The sequence below is a fragment of the Erinaceus europaeus genome, chromosome 7, assembly GCF_950295315.1.
Source record: "Erinaceus europaeus chromosome 7, mEriEur2.1, whole genome shotgun sequence".
In the NCBI taxonomy this organism is placed as follows: domain Eukaryota; kingdom Metazoa; phylum Chordata; class Mammalia; order Eulipotyphla; family Erinaceidae; genus Erinaceus; species Erinaceus europaeus.
In genome coordinates this window covers 60,619,791-60,640,803 of record NC_080168.1, presented here as the reverse complement: position 1 = coordinate 60,640,803, position 21,013 = coordinate 60,619,791, and the positions used below count along the sequence as shown (strand labels likewise).

The 21,013-nt window shown below is 38.7% G+C and overlaps 1 protein-coding gene across 11 annotated transcripts in view; it reads left to right on the top strand.

Moving 5' to 3' along the window:
- SOX5 (SRY-box transcription factor 5) overlaps positions 1-21,013 on the top strand; it is a 1,357,610-nt gene that overhangs the window by 1,215,239 nt on the left and 121,358 nt on the right. For 9 of the 11 annotated variants that reach the window (XM_060194518.1, XM_060194519.1, XM_060194513.1 and 6 more), the window contains one exon: positions 84-207. In XM_060194518.1, coding sequence (XP_060050501.1) covers positions 84-207 — 124 coding nt within the window. The remainder of the gene's footprint in view (positions 1-83; positions 208-21,013) is intronic. The other 2 variants (XM_060194523.1, XM_007517900.3) reach the window with 1 other exon arrangement.

Here is a 21,013-nt window from a genome sequence, read left to right as displayed (position 1 = left end):
GTTTTACTGTATCCTAAAGTAAAGAAGATGGGAAGCATGGAACACCAAAACTTCTTCTCTTTGATTCGCTTTATCATGTTCAGCAGGTCCAAGGTCAGCTGCCGCCATTAATGATTCCTGTATTCCCTCCTGACCAACGGACACTGGCTGCAGCTGCCCAGCAAGGATTCCTCCTTCCTCCAGGCTTCAGCTATAAGACTGGATGTAGTAAGTACTACTGATTTCTCACTCACCTGGGAGTGCTGGAAGGCATGGTTTTAATTTGGGCAAGCTAATACTCCTGGTACATCAAGAAATGCTTTCACTCCTCTGCCATTTTATTTAAAAAAGGAACCAAAGAGTGGTGCAGAAAAGAATGTTAATAGTAGGGCAGGGAACCAGGGAAAGAGTAGCATAATGGTTATGCAAAATGACTTTTATGCCTGAGGCTGCAAAGACCCAGGTTTAATCCCCCTACATCACCATAAACCAGAGCAGAGCAGTGCTCTGGAGTAGCTCTCTCTCCCTCTCCCCCTCCCTCCCTCTCCCTCTCTCTTTCTCTCTCTCTCTCTCTCTCTCTCTCTCTTTCTCGTAAAACAAAATGTATTTAAAGAAATGAATATTATTATGGTGGTCTGGGAGGTGGTGCAGTGATAAAGCTTTGGACTCTCAAGCATGAGGTCCCAAGTTCGATCCCTGCAGCACATGTGCCAGAGTAATGTCTGGTTCTTTCTCTCTCCTCCTATCTTTCTCATAATTAAATAAAATCTTTAAAAATAAAAATAAATAAATATTATTATCTTTGCCTCTGAAACCAGTATTTGCTTTGGTAATTCAGTTTCGTAACATTGCCTGTAGTGTATCTTTAACATTTAAGTAGAATTTCCACACTAATTTATTTTTCATATAAGCTAGGTATATGTCTTTCAATAGTTTCTAGTTGCCTTTTAAAGTAAATTCCAAAGGTTAGTTAGTGTCTGTTCCTTACCCCCGCCCCCATCTATTTGCAGCCTGATTTCCCACTAGTCTTCTGACGGTTCTTCCACCTAGACTCTGCCCTGACTTGGGACATGTGTTCTCAGTATTGTATTGTCTCTGGTATTCTGATCCTCTTCCAATTCAGAACAGGGAGAACTTGCCTGACCTAGTTAGATCCATTTTCCCAACTCCCTTTGGATAATCTGTATTTTCTCTTTTGCTTTAATTTAAGCTCTTGAGGCAGCTGCTGATTGTATTTTTTTTTTCCTTTACTGGAGGATTAATGTTTTACATTCAGTAGTAAATACAATAGTTTGTACATGCACCCCTGCAGGTTGGGACTGGGGACTTGAACTAGTGTCTTTGTGCATGTGAGGAGTGCACTCATCTAGGTGCACCACCACCCAGACCCCTAAGTGCATATATTTCTTGTAAACTTTAGCTGTCTATGATTTAAGACAGTTTTACCAAAATTGAAATTGTACCGTTACTTTTAGAAATAAGCTAGTACTGATCTTCTAAAATTTAAATTTCCAAAATGCCAAATATTATCTGTTAGATAAAAAATAGTAGTTTGAATTTCAAAGATGGCCAAGACTGCTAAAACGGATATCCTCTGTAACCTCATGGCCAGTAAAACTGAGAGAAAAACATTCGCAGTTATACAGAGATGTGAACTTTACTCCAGAAATTTTATTAATGACAAACACATTTATTAAAAATAAAATTCATTTTTATAAACTTTTTAAAAACATATTTTTACTTACTTATTGCATAGAGAGTGAAATGGTGAGAGAAGAGAAAAATTGAGAGGAGAAAGAAAAACACCAGAAGCCCTACTTCACTGCAAGTGAAGCTACCTCTCTGAAAGTGGGGCAGGGGCTTGAACCCAGGTCCTTGTGTATTGTGACATATGCAGTCTATTAGGTGTGCCTTGGTTCCCTAAAATAAAATCCTCTATGAGAAAGAGCAAGCACGTTGAAATATTTTCATTGATGAAAATAAGAATGTCGTTATAATCATTGAGATTATTCTAAGTGTTCATATAGAAAATCATTTTATAATTTCTAGTGAGTTTGTGTTCATTTTTGTATTAATAGATTGCTTCATTTTCATCCTCTATGCTTCAGTACTTAGTTGTTTACAAGAAATTCTGTCCAGAGTCACAAGCATTCTGTCCTAATCCCCCTGTTATTCTTGTAGTAAACCTTAGTCAATGCATTCCTGAACAAGGGGTGTGTGTTTTTTAGCTGTAAAAAGTCACTTACAGTGAGTATATTGTACTTACAAACTATAGATAAAAGTGAACTCAAATTAGGACTATAATAATTCACATTAGTACTTGACCTTACTACTTCTGATTTTTCTTGTCCTTTTGCACATCTTTTTGTCTTGTTTACTAAATTTTAAGATGATTTTCTCATTCTACATGTTGAATTAATTCCTTTAAAATAATTTTCCACATTGTTCTAGTTCTATAGATTGATTCATCCAAAAACACTGACTTTTTGATGAGAAAGGACTATATATTTTAACAATTTTTAGCTCAAAGAATAATTTAAAAATCTAAGAACAGCATTTTAAATTCTGTTGTTATGGCTCAATTCTTTTTACTATGCTTTTTTTTTTTAGTTTGGGTTTTGTTATTTCCCTAATTAATTGCTATTCATATTAATTGCATGTTGCCAATATGTTTTGGTAACCTGGAGTTACAAAAAACAAACAAACAAAAAACACTTGAAAATTCATCACTTGAGCTAGACTCTCAAGTATGTCTGCACTATATACTTGAAGATTAGTTCTGTTTACCAAAATGAGATCTTCAAATTACTGTAGAAATACATCTTGTGTCCTAGAGTCCCACTTCCCCAGAGCCCTGTCCCACTAGGGACAGAGAGACAGGCTGGGGATATGGATCATCCTGCCAAGGTCCATGTCCAGTGAAGAAGCAATTACAGAAGCCAGACCTTCCACCTTCTGCACCCTATTAATGAATGACCCTGGGTCCATACTCCCAGATGGATAAAGAATAGGAAAGGTACCAGGAGAAGGGACAGGATATGGAGTTCTGATGGTGGAAACTGCATGGAGTTGTACCCCTCTTATCCTATGGTTTTTGCCAGTGTTTCCTTTTTATAAATAAAAATTAAAAAAAATAAAATAACACAATAAAGAAAAAAAGAAATACATCCTGTCAAGGGAAAAAAAATGTACTATTGAGAAAACTACATTAAATCTGAGCAACAGACAAACTATAGTCCTGAGAGATCAAAACTACCTCTGCCTCACTCCCATTTGACAGAGTGGCATAATTAATTTGTTCACTGCTCATGTAGCATGAAAAAATCTTTCTTCTTCTTGCTTCTAAAATTCAATGACTTCATTTTCCTACCTTCAGAAGCTTAACGCAGCAAACAATGCCACACTAATGTAAGGCAGAATAAAGCCTCTGCAGTTGCTGACAAACTCAAAGGCAGCATCATGCTCAACTCCAGAACTAAGAGCTTGCTAGTGGCCAGAATGAAATCTCAGCCTTGTTGACACTGAGGCACTTTGAGTCACTTTGTGTGAGGATAAGAGCAGGGTGAAACAATGAGTCCATATTGTTTCCTCCTCAGCCACATCACAGGAAAGAGTAAAGGGAGGGAGAGACAGAAGCACATCTAGAAATTCTGCCAGCTCCTCTCTTCAGTGGGCCTTCCTGTTTCACTCCCAACCCCTCTCCCCCGCCCCATATTTGTCAACCACATACAAATTCTTTGATCACCCTTTGTTTTAGTTTGAGTAATGTTATAGAGTTCTCAGTGAAAAAAAGGCTAACCCACCTTGATGTGAGTTTCTAGTATGAAAAGCAACTGGTTTTTCTCATTTAGACTCTGTCTCTTGACTAAATAAATGAAATTTAAGGGGCTAGGGGGTGATTTACTCTGTAGAGCACACAAGTTTCTATATGCAAGAACCCAGGTTCAAGCCCCCCCCCACCTTTGGGGGGAGGGGAGCTTTACTAGCCCTGGAACAGGCCTGCAGAAATCTCTCCTTCCTTTTCTCTTGCTCATTCTCTCCATCCCCCCTCTCAACTTATGTTGATAAATATATAATATATGTATGCAGCTCAGCTTATGCACACACTCCACTGTTCCTAGTGTCCAGTTTTTGTTTCCTTTTTAAAATTTTTAAAATGTTATTTATTTATTTATTATTGGATAGAGACAGACAGAAATTGAAGAATGGAGATAGAGATGGAGAGAGACAGAGAGACACCTGCAGCCCTGCTTCACCCCTTGTGAAGCTTTCCCCCTGCAGGTTGAGACCAGGGGCTTGAACGCGGGTACCTGCGCACTGTAGTGTAAGCACTTAGCCACTGCCTAGTCCCCTCCTTTTTAAAAATTTTTATCTATAAATGGAAACACTGACAAGACCATAGGATAAGAGAGGTACAATTCCCACCACCAGAACTCTGTATCCCATCCCCTCCATTGGTAGCTTTTCTATTCTTTAACCCTCTGGGAGCATGGACCCAAGGTCATTAGGGGGTGCAGAAGGCCTGGCTTCTGTAATTGCTTCCCCGCTGAACATGGGTGTTGACAGGTCAATCCATACTCCTAGCCTGTCTCTCTCTTTGGTGTCCATTTTTTCCCTTCTCCTTTGATAGAGAGTGTGAAGAGTGGGGTAAGGGGGGGGGAGACAGAGAGGAGGAGAGACACCTGCAGCATTGCTCCATAGCTTGTGAAGCCCCATCCCCACATGTACAGATCTGAGGCTTGAATGCCTGTCCTTGTGCACGGTAATGTGTACATTCAATCAGGGAATAGTAGGGGTATGCAGGCACTGGACTCTAGGGATGACTCTGGTGAAAGAGGAATGAATGAATGAATGAATGAATGAATGAATGAATGAATGAATGAATTGAATGAATGATACTTAAATCTCTGGAACAACATAAGAAAGTTAATTTTTTTTTTTTATTTCCATGAGGATTATCACTGGAGCTCAATTCCTGTACGATGAATCCCCTACTCCTGGCAGCTATATTTTTTTCTATTTCTTCTTTCTCCCCCCTTTTTTGGGGGAGTGGGGTAGTTAGTGACAGAAAGAGACTGAGAGAGAAGAGGGGATTGACAATACCTGTAGCACTTCCCCATAATGGATGGAGCTTCCCCCATGCAGATGGGGACCAGGGACTTGAACCCATGTCCCTACTCATGGTAACATATGCACTCTACCAAGCGCACCACCACCTGACCCCAGAAAGCTAATGTCTTTTCAACATGGTAAAATATAACATAAAGCATATAACATATAACAAGTTGGTTGACGCCACCACCACAGATTGCATCAACATCACCTGTTTTCCAAAAAGAAGTGTTTATTTGCACAAAAAGCCATTATTCCCTTAGGAAATATAATGGTACAATTATGGTCTGGAATGAGACCTGATGGAATGTCCTAGTTGCTGGACTCTCTTGACCAATAGAATGCATTTAGTGTTTCTGGACTGGGCAGTGGCTCACCTGGTTGAGTGCACATGTCACCATGCACGAGGACAGGCATTCCAGCCTCACATCCCTACATGTGGGGAGGAGAGCTCCACAAGCAGTGGAACAATGCTGCATGTGTTTCTTCTTCTCCTCCTCCTCCTCCTCTCTTTCTCCCTCTCCTTCTCCCCCTTACCCCATTCTTCTCATTCTCTATCAAAGAAGAAGGGAAAAAAATGGACACCAGGAACAATGGAGTCTGTGCATTAGCTGAGCTGCAAGCTTAACCCTGGTGGCCACCAAAATACATAAATAAATAAATAAATAAATAAATAAATAAATAAATAAATAAATACGAATTTGATGTTTCTAGTCTTATCATTGTAGTTGGTTCTTTAAAGATATTGACAGGAAAATAATACTTTTGTGTGGAAATTAAAAATTGCAAGAATGCAAAATTCAAGTAGCAATTTGACACAGAGAATAAAATGCAGTTGTAAAATAATTGAGCTGATAGTTTAACCCAAAGTGTCCAGCTGAATGTGTCACAGAGCTACAGATAACGGTCTTTCTCCATAGGTGGTGGTCCTGGGGCATGTGCTTCCCCACTCCGTGCTGAGATTGTAGGGTACTGTAGCTAATAAAAGAAATATCCTGTGCCCGTATTTTAAAATGAGCTCTATTGGTGTATGGCACCAAAGTAAATAACTCATGGGCAGGGAAGTGGGTAGTGTTATGCAGAAAACCAAGAAATGCTCCACTTGTACCAACCACTTTACTTTACTGTTGACTGTAAACCATTAATCCCCCAGTAAAGGGGGAAAAATAATTCTCAGGGCAGTTGGAAATAAAAATAAAATGAGCTCTAGGATATTTTAAGGAAAATTTTTAAAAATCAAGGGAAACAACAAGGACAATTATAGATACTATGTAAGTAAGTATTTTAGTTTGGATCTTATGAATTAATAAAACAAAATGTGTGGATATTACTTGTTTAGTCCCAGGGGTGTTATGAAGGTGACCCACATCCAGAGGTACTTGGACACAGCAGAGTTTAGGGAGCTATGGCTACTCTAGTATATATGCACATAAAGATCACTGTGACTCTTTTTGCTGAGAAGTTATTCTTTGATCTACCACATTGAAAACCAGAGAAAAGAATATCAGAACAAAATGTATCTTCCACTTAACATGCTATGTACAATAGAGTGTATACCCAGTTGATTCATCTATCTGTATCAAGTGATCCTTTGCCTAAAAGTTTTAAGCACTTACTTGCTTTGGTTTTTCATTTTGATTTCAGCAACCCAACCTTAGGCGAGGTGGTGGCACACCTGGCTGAGTGCATGTTACAATGCCATGGCACACATAGTTAAGGGACATAATACTAAGTGCAAGGACCCATGCAAGGATCTGGTTGCGGGGGAGGTGCTTCACAAGTGGCAAAGCAGGTCTGCAAGTGTCTGTCTTTCTCATTCTCATTCTCTCTCTGTCTCTCTCTGTCTCTGTCTCTCTCTCTCTGTCTCTCTCCCTCCTTGGATATGGTGGATTCGCAGTACCTGCACCAAGCGTGGCAATAACCCTGGAGGCAAGAGAACAAAAAAAAATCTAGAAACATGCCCAGAAATGGATTACATTTCATTTTCAGTGTGGGATCAAATTTATTATGTACTCCTAAAAGAGACTTCCTCTAACTGATGACAATACATTTGTTTAGAAAAGAGTATTAAGTAGTCTGAGAGGTGGCACAGAAGAAAAAGCACTGGACTCTTCAAAGCGTGAGGTCCCTAGCTTCATCCCTGGCAGAACATGTACCAGAGTGATGTCTGATGTCTGGTTCTTTCTCTCTCACTTCCTAGCTTTCTCATTAATAAATAAAACAATAAATACATAAATAATCTTTCCTTTAAAAAGAAAAGAAAAAGCATTTAAGTACTGAGAGAAACACTTATCTCATGGGAATACAGCCTTAACCTTCTATATTTTCACTATGATTACCAAGTCTAGACTTTTCCATTGTCTGTTTGATCAGTGTTTATGCTGGAAAAGATCATGTGACTTTTTTTAAAAAATGCATTTAGTCACTGTTTTGGCTGTTCGACCTAGAAATATATTCACATATCCATTCTGCATTTTAACACATTGATTAATTTTTCCTGAAATGTGCTAAATAAAATAGCCATATAAAGTTACTGATTGAAATATTTAATTGCCTTTCGAGATTAGCTTAAATAAATAGAAGCTGATGAGCCAAGCTTAATAAAGTTAAAATATGCGGTATTTACTGTTCATCAGTTTTCTGAATAGTGTTTCCGTTTCCAATAAAAAAAGGGAACTCTCAGTTAATTAGTTCCTCATACACCACAATAAAATTAATGTTTAGGAGTTAAATACCATAACCTTCCTCAGGCATATTTGCTGATGTGTTCCTGTTTTTAGTTAATGTCACATGTTTCATTGTTTAATGGGGGTATCACGTGGGTCCCATTACATCTCTCTTGTGCAAAGGGTCCATGTGTCTGGCTTTTTAAGAGACTGCATGCTAATCTCTGATTTCACTGTGTCAGCTATATTAGCTGATATACAAGCCACTGATAATCACAAGCTCAAAACCATGGGCATGGTGCTTTTTTCCATCAAACTGACAAAATGAGCAACATGTGTTGTCAGATCACATAACTATAGATGCTTTGTAAATGAGCTAAAAGGGAGGGGCAGGCAGTGGTGCACTCAGTTAATGGCACATAGTACTATGCCAAGGACTTGCACAACAATCCAAGTTCAAGCTCCCAATCCCCAGCTGTAGGGGAGATGCTTCACGAGTGGTAAAGCAGGTCTGCAGGTGTCTGTCTCTCTTCCTCTCTATCTCCACTTCCTCTCTCAAATTCTCTCTGTCCTATCAAATAAAATGGAAAAAAAAAGACTTACAAATAAATAGATAAATGAATAAGCTAAAGGAGAATGTAACCATTAGAATTATCCCCTTAACCTTTCCAGCCCCATAGCAGACAAAAATCTTATAAACCAATAATTCTAGATAAACCTGAAATCTCATAGAGCTTTATAAATATTCCTATAAAGAATTGCTTTGGTTCTGAATAATATGACATGATTAAAAAGGAAAGAGAACCAAATGTGAAATTACATAATGTTCTACAGTTACATGGTGATGGCCACTCTTCAGTTCTCATGGAACAGCTGGATTGACAAAATACATTTTGGGGGACCCAGATGATAGCAGTTAAAAATGGAACAAAATAGCCCACCTCATAGTGCACCTGCTTTGCCCTACACCTGACCCAGGTTTTTACCTGGCCCCTACCTCGTTGGATTAAGATTTGGTGCCATATTGTCTTTTCCTCTCTATTACTCTGTCTCTTTCTATCTGAGAAAGGGGGTCCAGAGCACTGAAGCCCTGGTGGTGACCAATAATTACACTAATAATAATAGTAATAAATTGAGTTTAAAATACATTCACAGGATATACCACCAAGAAGTAAAAGATGTACCTATCTTTATTATGATGTGGTGCCATAACTTAATATAAAAATAATAGCTGGCATTGTGCTTCACTATGTGTAAAATATAGACACATAATTGTAAGTATCATAATTATATAACAAGATAGCTGACTTTTCACTGATGATCAGTAATGACTATGTGATAAAAGTTTCACACACATGCATCAAGACACCCACAAGAAGAAAGTATACAAGAGCCTGCTCTTTGATCTGTTCCTCATTAGATTCTAACTATAGCTAATCTGTTATCGCTATCTTGTTTCATTTTAACGTCGGGAACATAGGGAGGACATTAAATCTAAATATCAACCTATCATGTCAGCTTCTATTTTGTTTTGGCTTTTTTTTTTCTTTGTGATAATTCTCATTCATGATTAAGTGAGAGATGTCAGATGCATAGACTTGCTTGGGTAATGACACTGTGGTCTCAATCTCAAGGCTTCAAAATATGGCTTTGCCTTCCTTCTGAATCTGCCATCGCAGCCCTAACCCTGAGAATTCTAGGTTTGTGTTGTCATTGCCAAATAAGGTCTGTCATCCTGGGGGTCACCTGGTGGCACCTCCGGCTAAGTGCACACCTTACCATGCACAAGGACCCAGGTTCAAGCCGCCACTCCCTACCTGTGCAGGAGGTGATTTACAAATGATGTCTCTCTCGCTCTCCTTCTCTATCTTTCCCCTCTCCTCTCAATTTCTCTGTGGCCCATCAAGTGAAATAGAAAGGGGGTAAAAAAGGAAAAATGGCCACCAGAAGTGTGTTCAAGCACAGAGCCCAGCAATAATTCTGGTGGTAGAGGGGGATAGAGGTAACTCATCTTCATAGCATATTCATACCAACTTACAGCAGCAATCTGAAGTATAAGCCCCAAATAGCAATATTTCATTGAATAAATGTAACTTAATATTGTATAACTCTTATTTTCCAGTAAATATATATATATATATATAATATTTCATGACAATAAAGCAAGTCATGCTCTTAGAATATTTTGTAGATTCAAAAGGTGTCACAAGATTAGCTGCTGTGAAAGACCAAAATAACCCTGACAAACATAGAGAAATAATTTTTTTCATTCACATTATAGTCTAGATATTGCCTATGTGGTAACTCTATAACATAAGATCCCATATTTGTTCTGTTAGTACACTGCTTATCAAAAATTGTGATTTTATTTTTATTTTTTTATTTTTATTTATAAAAATAAAACACTGACAAAAACCATAGGATAAGAGGGGTACAACTCCACATAATTCCTACCACCAGAACTCTATATCCCATCCCCTCTCTGATAGCTTTCCTATTCTTTATCCTTCTGGGAGTATGGACCCAGGGTCATTATTAGGTGCAGAAGGTGGAAATTCTGGCTTCTGTAATTGCTTGCCTGCTGAACATGGGCGTTGATAGGTGGATCCATAATCCCAGCCTGTCTCTCTCTTTCCCTAGTGGGGCAGGGCTCTGGGGAAGCGTGTCTCCAGGACACTGGTGGGCTCATCTTCCCAGGGAAGTCCAGTTTGCATCATGTTAGCATCTGGAACATGGTGGCTGAAAAAATAGTTAACATACAAAGTCAAACAAATTGTTTACTAATTATGAAATTGTGACTTTGATCTCATGTCTTTTTATTATTAATAGTGATCAACAAGACTGTAGAATCAGAGGGGTACAATTCCACATAGTTCCTACCACCAGAGTTCTGTATCCCATCCCCTTCATTGGAATTTTTCCTGTTTTTTATCCCTCTGGGGGTATGGATGCAGGGTCACTATGGGGTGCAGAAGGTGGGAGTTCTGTATTCTTTAATTGCTTCTCCTCAGAGCATGGGTTTTGGCAGGTGGATTCATACCACCAGCCTATTTCTGTCTTTCCTTAGTGGGGCAGGGCTCTGGGGAGGTGAGGTTCCAGGACACAGTGATGACGTCATCTGCCCAGGGAAGTCAGGTTGGCATCATGGTAGCATCTGCAATTTGGTGGCCAAAAAAAACATTAAGATATAAATCAGAACAAATTGTTTAATAATCAGAAACCTAAAGGTAAGAATATAGCAGATGAGATTTGGGGACTTCATTTTGGGAAAAGCTAGTAGGTCTATTTTAGGTCTATTCTGAAGATCTCTTAGTCTTAGATGTCCTTTGTAGCTGCCTTCTCCCAGCGGCAGTGGTTAAAGCCTCATAGAACTAACTATAACTACTTTTTAAACAGTACTATTTATTTCTCTAATAACTTACTCTGACTGTATTTCCAAAGAATATATTTAAAGTCTTTTTATCCAATTCATGTAATCAGCTCATGTTAGCCCTTCACACTGTTTCATATACCTTAAAGACAGCACTCTGCATAGACCTCAATGTAGGTGTACTGCAAAGACTCTCAAAGCTGTCGGCCTACAGTACTATAGGCCTATAATCCCATGCCCAGAATTAACAACTGTTAATAGTTCAATGAGTCTTTCTTCACAAGTGTATATACTTAAGTATGCATTCTATGCACCTGTTTATATCTTGATATAAATATGAAATAGATGGATGTATAACACACAGGATATATCACATGTGTTATGTGGAAGGAAATTTGCATATAAAGTATATGTCTTTCTTCTTCCATGCATTTAGGCCTAAATTGTTCTGCCTCATATTTCATTGAGTTGGGTATTCTATACTGTGTGTTCTTCACAGATGAGCATTGAAATTTGTCTACAAAATTCTCAGTTTAGATAGTACTATGATATGATATTTTCACATGCACATTTTTATTCCCAGTGAATTTCTTATGTAAACATCTCCCTTCTCAGGATATGCCATTTAACTTTGTTGTTGTTGTTCCTCTTAGAACATTTTCACCTAAAACATTTTCTCTAAATTCTTATGCTTTCTGCCCTAGTTAATAGAGGATTTCTTTATTTTAAGCTTTCAAAATTGGTCTGAGTTTGTCCATGAATAAGCATAGATGAAACTTGTAATAGTAAACTGTCAGAGTTTAATAAGCTCTGCCAGAAAAAAATAACTAGAGTTCAAACAACTTTGGCATTCACAATCCCAAATCATATTGTTCTGTGCTCTTGGAAAAGACAAGCTGTCCTTTGTACCCTAGATTTTTCATTTTTGAGGTGGCTACAGTAATGTTTGCTCTACCCACTTCAAATGGAGACAAATAATTTAGTGGGATGAGTGTATGAAGTGCTAAAGAAATCGGTGTGTCTTACAGTATAAGCATATACTATAACGTTATTCTCCAGGTTAAAACTGTAGAATGTAACAGACTGGAAAGGATAGCTAGAGTGTATCTATTTTAAGTCAAGTAGAGTTCTTGCTATTTTTTTCTTCCCCAGATGTTCAGAAGTCTAAAATTTCTCCACGCAGTAGAAAGTTTTAGGCAGGAATCACCACAGGGTTACACTTCTTAGACTTACTATAATTTTGGAATCTTCTTGACCTGCCATCACAGAGTCTGGATACATTCCATGAGGAAGGCTATCTGTCAAAAGTTCTCATAGGCAGAAAAAATGAAAAAAGTTACAAATGATGTAAAACACTTAGATGTTACTAAACCTTAATTTTAAAGTGGAAAAATAAAAGAAATAGCATTAGGTCTGGTTTGTAAGTGATTTACACTTTCTTCACACTTCCTAATTTCTTTTTTTTTAAATTAAAAAAAATTTATTTATAAAAGGAAACATTGACTAAACCATAGGATAAGAGGGGTACAACTCCACACATTTCCTACCACCAGAACTCTGTATCCCCTCCCCTCCCCTGATAGCTTTCCTATTCTTTAACCCTCTAGGAGTATGGACCCAAGGTAACTGTGGGATGCAGAAGGTCTGGCTTCTGTAATTGCTTCCCCGCTGAACATGAACATTGACAGGTCGATCCATACTCCCAGCCTGCCTCTCTCTTTCCCTAGTGGGGCAGGGCTCTGGGGAAGCAGAGCTCCAGGACACATTGGTGGGGTTGTCTGTCCAGGGAAGTCAGTATCACGCTAGTATCTGGAACCTGGTGGTTGAAAAGAGAGTTAACATACAAAGCCAAACAAATTGTTGACCAGTCATGAACCTAAAGGCTGGAATAGTGCAGATGAAGAGTTGGAGGGTCCTCCATTTTGTAGATAGCTAGTAGGCATAGTTAGTTATATTCCAAAGGGCCTGTGGCTATACTAGTTGTTTGTTTGTTTTCCTTTTTCTTTTTTTTTTCTTTTTTCCCCTGAGCCTGAAATCTGATATGCAGGTGGGTCCAACTTATTATATGGGAAGATGATGTCATGGCTGGAAAAAGGACCAGAAAGCTGGATCAAGGAAGAGAGTAGCTCCCGAATATGGGAAAGGGGTATAAATATTGTTGACTGTAAGCCCCATCAAGTTGATGTGATCTGGGACCCATAATCAGTTTAAGAGCCTATGTGACCTCTGCATCCCTGTAGATCTGAGCTCACATTCTGAGGTCATGAGTAGGAACATTCCAAGCTGCCCCAGTATTGACCCATCTTCCTCAGGTATAGCAGAGTATGTTGTCCATCCTCCCTTTGGAGAATGGAATATTCTCTACCATTGTTGATCCAAGTTGAGGGCAAGGTCCTATGGGGCCCCACAAAGGGGTCTATCGTGTTGTTCCTGATAGAGGTGACTGGTAACAATGGAGAGAGGGATTTATTTGAGGTCTAGGCCCATCATATCTGTTTGGGAATCTCAAGACTCCCCAAATAGGGCCCCAGCTGATGGGGTGGTCTGATAGTGATTAAAGAGTCATTGTTAAAGTATGCCAGTCTCTTGCCCTTATTCAGCTTTTGCAGTCCTTGCTTTGATAAGGTTTGCTTTGGAGTGAGAGAACTGTAATAGGAGACACTTCCTATTTTCTAATAACCTTAATCATTTTAGATTTTTTTTCCTGTACCTTTCACTTCACCAGAAGATAGTAGCAAACTATAGACGTAGTAATCTAAAATAAATCTGAGTATAGAAATAGTTCATTAATAAATAATTCTCTTAGAGCAGCTTAAAATGAGTTACTGTTCAATTCCCTAAATTATGCCTTAGTGGTAATATTGGCAGAGGGAAGAAAAAAGGCTTTTTGATTTACTACCACCTTTTCAGGGATACTCAAATTTCTTAGATAATTAATCCAAGAATTCTCATTGGTACTAGAATCTATCAATTTATGGGCAAAGAGGTGAAGGGAAAAATACTATCTATATCTTCCTAAGTTACTATTTTATTTTTTTATTTTTTTTAATCTCTAGGGCTTAATCTATAGGGTTGGCCTTTTTATATAAGGGTAGTGAAATAGAGACAGGTGGAGGGTAGGAGTTAGTGGGAGAGAGTTCACAGCACTGAAGCTTCCTTCAGTGCAGTAGGTCCAGGTTCAAACCTGGGTCACACCCATGGCAAAGCAGCATACTATCCAACTATGTTGTTTTGCCAGCCCTTATTTCTATCTTCTAATGCAGGAATGCACTCTCAATTTGAGACACTATTTGTAAAAAAAAAAAAGAATGTATAAGTAATGTCTTCCCAAGCTAAGTAGCTAATCATTAAAGTAAGATAATGTTTAAATTTATGGTACTCTATTAAAGAAGTTATAAGAATACTTTTTTGTTTTTTAAAATTTTTATTTATAAAATGGAAATATTGACAAGACTATAGGATAAGAGGGGTACAATTCCACATAATTCCTACCACTAGAACTCTATATCCTACCCCCTCCCTTGAAAGCTCTCCTATTTTTATCCCTATGGGAGTATGGACCCAGGATCATTATGGGGTGCAGAAAGTGGAAAGTCTGGCTTCTGTAATTGCTTCTCCGATGAACATGGGTGTTGGCAGATCGGTCCATACTCCCAGTTTGTCTCCCCCTTTCCATAGTGGGGTAGGGCTCTGGGGAGGTGGGGCTCCAGGACATACTAGTGAGGTTGTCTGCCCAGGGAAGTCAGGTTGGCATCATTGTAGCATCTGAAACCTGGTAGCTGAAAATGAGTTAAGTTAAAAAAAAAATCTCTTACTGAAAAGTTAGATATTAACAAAACAGTCGAGAATTAGCAATTTATATCACACGTCTTTTGAAAATAGTTATATAGGCAAATAAAAGCTGGTCTGTTAATTTTATTTTTCAAATAGAACTCATATGAAATATGTGCATTCATTCTTAGAACTTTGTGAGTTACTTCAAAATATGATCCCTTCTCATAAGAAATTTCCAGTATTGAAACCACACTTTTGTACTGTCTAGAAAGGTGTTACAGCTTTCCTGCATTTCCTCCCGGTCCCCACCTACAGAGGGAAAACTTCACGAGTGGTTCAGCAGTGCTTCAGGTCTCTCTCCCTCTCCCTCTCCCTCTCCCTCTCCCTCTCCCTCTCCCTCTCCCTCTCCCTCTCCCTCTTCCCTCTTCCCTCTTCCCTCTTCCCTCTTCCCTCTTCCCTCTTCCCTTCCTGCATATATATCCCCTCCCATCTCAATTTCTCCGTATCCAAAATAAATAAGAAAATACAAAAAACTCTGATTGATGAATTATACCATTTTATAAAAGTTGTGTGTCAATAAACATTGCAGTAGCCTCGAATGAGCAAGACATAATGCTAGGAAACGAGGATTTAAAGATGAAAAAAGTCATATTCATTGTCTTCAGGATGATCACAATGTAGTTGGTGAGGACAGGATGTAAACAGCTGTAACATGATGTGATATATCATACATAAAACTTTAAAGCAAGTCAGAGAAAGGGGGCTGAATTAAAACTTAAAAGTGATGGCAGATATCTAAGAGGACTTTTTGTAGTTGGAACTCTAGGTCAAATCCTAAAGGATGCAGAGCTACTAGCTCTTCCCCTCTCCACCGCCCCCTCCCCTCTCAATTTATCTCTATTTCTATTCAATAATAAGTAAACTTTAAAGGGTTTAAAAAAGAAATAACAACAATCGTAATAATAAATCTTTGCAGCTCTTGACTTCTGCCTTTTTTCCTAGTCCTTATTTTCAGTTCAGAGCCTAACTGGAGTTCAGCCCTTCCTCAATCTCCATTCTCCCATAAACTCAGCTCCCATGAATTCCTTCTTTTTCTGGTAGTTACCATCTTCCCTATTCATTTGACTTTATCTGACTTTGATGCATTTTCTCTCTCCTTGATTGTGTTTTATTTTTGGAGCTTAAAGTGTCACAACGACAAGGACCATACCTTTCACGTTTGTTTCTGCTGCCACATAGTCTTTGATGTATGTTGATTGAAAGAACATTAAAGGATAGGTCTGTTTTGAAAATTAAGGTGTGTGTTTGTGTAATATCCTAAAAACAGCCTGATATTTTCTAAAATGAAATGTTTCCTTTTTAAAATTTTTTATTATCTTCATTTATTTATTGGAAATCAAGAGGAAGGGAGAGATAGTCAGAAAGAGAGATAGATACGTGCAGCTTCTCCCCTACAGGTGGGGACTGGGGGCTTGAACCTGAGTTCTTGCACATTGTAATATGTACACTCAACCAGGTGCACTCAACCAGGTGCACCAACACCCAGTCCCCAATGCTGTATTTCCTTATGAAAATATTAATGGCTATGTAGTTACTAGCTGTTAGTTGTGAGATCTTGGACTTTTTTGGAGAGTGAAAATAATATTTAATCTATTTTTGTGAAAATTTAATGAGATTTTGTATGAATAAATGTATAATTATGTCCATATCTGTATGGGTATACATCTATATTTATATGTATGTATGTAGGGTATTATGACAGACTACTTAAAGTGAGCAGATATTACCTGGACACATTACAGATCACTCAGAGAGGAAAAAAAGATGATTTGGGAACATTTGAGTAGCTATCTGGATAAAAAATGATAAATATTTTTCTAAATTACGTACTATAATAAAATCTAAGTTCCAACTAGGATCTTTTAAAATTACCTCCGGTTCTCTCCTTCCCAATCAGGTTGGTTACTGAGTCTCCCAAAGACGTTCCTTCATTCCCCACCCATGATCTGACATGGCCATTCTCGATCCCTACTTGATGTACTGCAGCAATTTTTAACAAGTTTATTTGCTGTAGCCTCTCCTCTTCCCACTGATCCTCTCCCTACCACACAATTGATCTAATACACAAATCAGGCTGTCACCTGGCAGCTTAAAACCTTCTAGTGATGTCTCCGTGGAAGGAAAACAAGGACTGCAGAGGATACCTGTCCTTAGTTCATCACTTGCCATCCTCACTGAATTGGTTTACATGTTTATCCACTTCACTTGACTAGAAATTAGTCTAAGAATTGTGTATAGGTTTTAATTTTTTGTATTTCCTAGCAAAATACATAAATAAATAAAAAGCTAACAAAGGAACATATGTACTTATCTCAGTGAAGATAATACAATAGAACTTTCCAGACTTTTATACTAGTTCAGTGGATGAGAGTCCATGACCTTGACTTCAGTTAAAACAATCTTGGTTTTGACAGTCATCCTCACCCAAAATAGCAGTTTGCTTACTCTCTATTATATATATATATAGTGTGGATTAGAGTGTTACTGGAGGTACATCTAAATATCTATTTCTTTTTTTAAATTAGTGATTCAATATTGATTTACAAAATTATAAGGCAACAGGAATATAATTCCACACCATTCCCACCACCAGAGTTCTGAGTCCCCCAGTTCTCTGTTGGAAATTGCAGTAGTTCTCCCAAAATCACAGATATGGGTTGACTATTATATAGATCTTTTTTTTCCATCATTATTGTGGTTATTATTATTATTATAGTTGTTATTGATGTCGTTGCTGGATAGGACAGAGAGAAATGGAGAGAGGAGGGGAAGAAAGAGAAAGGGGGAGAAAGATAGACACCTGCAGACCTGCTTCGCTGCCTGTGAACCAATACCTCTGGAAGTGGGGAGCTCGAACTGGGATCCTTATACCAGTCCTTGGTGCTTCCCTCAATGTGTGCTTAACCCATGGCACTACCACCCAGCCCCCAATCTATGGTCTTGATTATTCTTCCTTTCTAAGTCCTATACATACACTTATTATATCCTAAGTATCCTTCCTACCTTTTTTTTTTTTGAGGGGGGGGGGTCCTTGATGGAATTAGTGTTCAGAGCCCTCTAATCATCTTCTAATATTTCTCCCTCTCTGGGAGTATGGGCCAAAATTCTGCATGGGGTGCAGAAAGTGGGAGTTCTGTCTTCTGTGATTGTTTTTCTGCTGGACATGGATGTTGGCAGGTGGATCCATACCCCCAGCCTGTTTCTTTCTTTTTTTTTTTTTTTATCATTTTTATTTATAAAAAGGAAACACTGACAAAAACCATAGGATAAGAAGGGTACAACTCCACACAGTTCCCACCATCAGAACTCCATATCCCATCCCTTCCCCTGATAGCTTTCCTGTTCTTTAACCCTCTGGGAGTATGGACCCAGGGTCATTATGGGGTGCAGAAGGTGGAAGGTCTGACTTCTATATTTGCTTTCCCACTGAACATGAGCGTTGGCAGGTCAATTCATACTCCCAGACTCTCTCTCTTTCCCTAGTGGGGTGGGGTTCTGGGGAGGCAGGGCTCCATGACACATTGGTGGGGTCGTGTGCCCAGGGAAGTCTGGTTGGCATCATGTTAGCATCTGGAACCTGGTGGCTGAAAGAAGAGTTAACATATAAAGCCAAACAAATTGTTGACTAATCATGAAACTAAAGGCTGCAATATTTCAGATGAAAATTTGGAGGTCTTCGTTTTGTAGATAGCTAGTAGATCAGCCATGACATCATCTCCCCAGCCTATTACTATCTTTAATGGGGTAGGGCTCTGGAGAGATGAGATTGCAGGAAACATTGTTGAGGTCGTCTGTGCAAGGAACTCAGGATGGAATCATAGTAGTATCTTCAACTTGGTGTCTCAAAGACAGTAAGATATGAAGTAAGACAAAATGTTTAATAAACAAGAGAGAATAACAGTAAACGGGAGAGTAGGGATTTTAGGATGTTAAAAAGCTAGGATGTCTTTATTAAATATATTCCTAGGGTCCCATGACTTTAGTACTTTTTGTTTGAGCTTGATAAGCTAACATGCAGGTGAACTAAAAATATTGTCTGGGAAGGTGGTTGTCAGATTTGAGACTAGATATACAAAACTAAATTAGGTCAGAGAGTATCTCCCAAACTTGAAAAAAATATATAAATACTGTTAACTGTTTACTCCATCCATCTGATCTGGTGCCCATATCTATTCATATTTAGCACAGGAGACTGTGTGACCTCTGAGTCCCTCTCAATTTGAGCTCACAGTCTGTGGTCACAGCTGGGAACATTCTAGGCTGCACTCATTTCAGGACCAGTCTTCCTCAAGTGGCAAGAGAGTAGGACCTAGTTTCCTTCCTTCCTTCTTTCCTTCCTTCCTTCCTTCCTTCCTTCCTTCCTTCCTTCCTTCCTTCCTTCCTTCCTTCTTTCCTTCCTTTCCTTCTTTCTTTTCCTTCTTTCTCTCTCTTTTTTCCTTCTTTCTTTCATTGTCACTGGAGTTATCACTAGGCCTTGATACTGGCACTATAAATCCACTGATCTCTCTGACCATTTTGTCCCTCTACTATTTTATTAACAGGACAGAGAGTATTTGATAGGAATTGGGAGATAGAAAGAAAGACAAACACCTGCATACTGCTTCACCGATCATGAAGCATCCTCCTTACAGGTAGGGGGCAGAGGCTTTAATCCTTGCACAGGGAAATGTGTACACTCAACCAGGTACACCACTACCTGGCCCTCTAAATATACATTTCTTCTTCTCCTTCTCCTTCTCCTTCTTCTTCTTCTACTACTCCACCTCCTCCTCGTATTCCTTCTCCTCCTTCTCCTCCATCTCCAGGGTTATTACTGGGGCTCAGTGCTGGCACTACAAATCCAGTGCTCCTGGTGGCTATTTTTTCCATTGTATTAGCTAGGACAGAGAGAAATTGAGAGAGGAGAGGAAGATAGAGAGAGGGAGAGAAACCACTTGTGAAGTGTTCCCCCTGCAGGTGGAGAGCCAGGGGCTCAAACAAGGCTCCTTATACTTGTACTATGTGCACTTAACTGGGTGTGCCCCTAGATTATTTATAACATTATTTATATATTATTTATAACATTCATGACAAAAGATGCAATAAATATTATGAAAAATAATTACTGACATTTCTCAGCATATTGTTCAGTATTTTGAAGAGCTTTAGTTTGGGCCTAGAATTTTCCATAATTGATTTTGAAAATAAAAGTGAATTAATTTTAGAAAGACTTAGGGAAAAGTTACTTGAATGGGTAAAACCTAGGGAAGAACTAGAGAAAGTACTTTAAACGAGTTGAAAATTACTTTCAATATCTTACACATGGTTGAACTTTAAAAGTCAGAATTTTCCAGTATCCAATCTTTACTAAATAAGCACCCTATGAGCTATTTACAAGACAAACCTGTTGTAATATTTTTAATATGAGTTTTCCATTGAGAAGTGGCATGAATAGAGGGGCAGAATTCACTTCAATAAAATAACTCTTTTCCCCTCACGCGTTTTCTGTGTCTCTCTTATCCATGAAGAACTATCCTTGACCTTGTTTATGTAATCTTTTTAAAATATTTATTTATTCCCTTTTGTTACCCTTGTTTTATTGTTGTAGTTATTCTTGTTGTCGTCATTGTTGGATAGAACAGAGAGAAGTGGGGAGAGGAGGGGAAGGCAGAGATGGGGAGAGAAAGATAGACACCTGCAGATCTGCTTCACCGCTTGTGAAGTGACTCCCCTGTAGGTGGAGAGCTGGGGGCTTGAACCCGGATCCTTAAGATGATCCTTGTGCTTCGCACCATGTGAGCTTAATCCACTGTGCTATTGCCCAGCTCCCTGTTTGTGCAATCTTATAGGTTCTATATACACTTTAGAACAAGGATACATGTTAGAACCAGTGTAGAGATCCTGGTTCGAACCCCTGGTTCTTCACCTGTATGGGCATTGCTTCATAAGTATTAAAGCAGGTCTGCAGGTGTCTTTCTCTCCCCTTCTGTCTTCCCCATCTCAATTTCTCTCTGTCCTATCCAACAACAACAGCAATGTCAACAATAGCAGTAACAACAACATTGGCAACAAA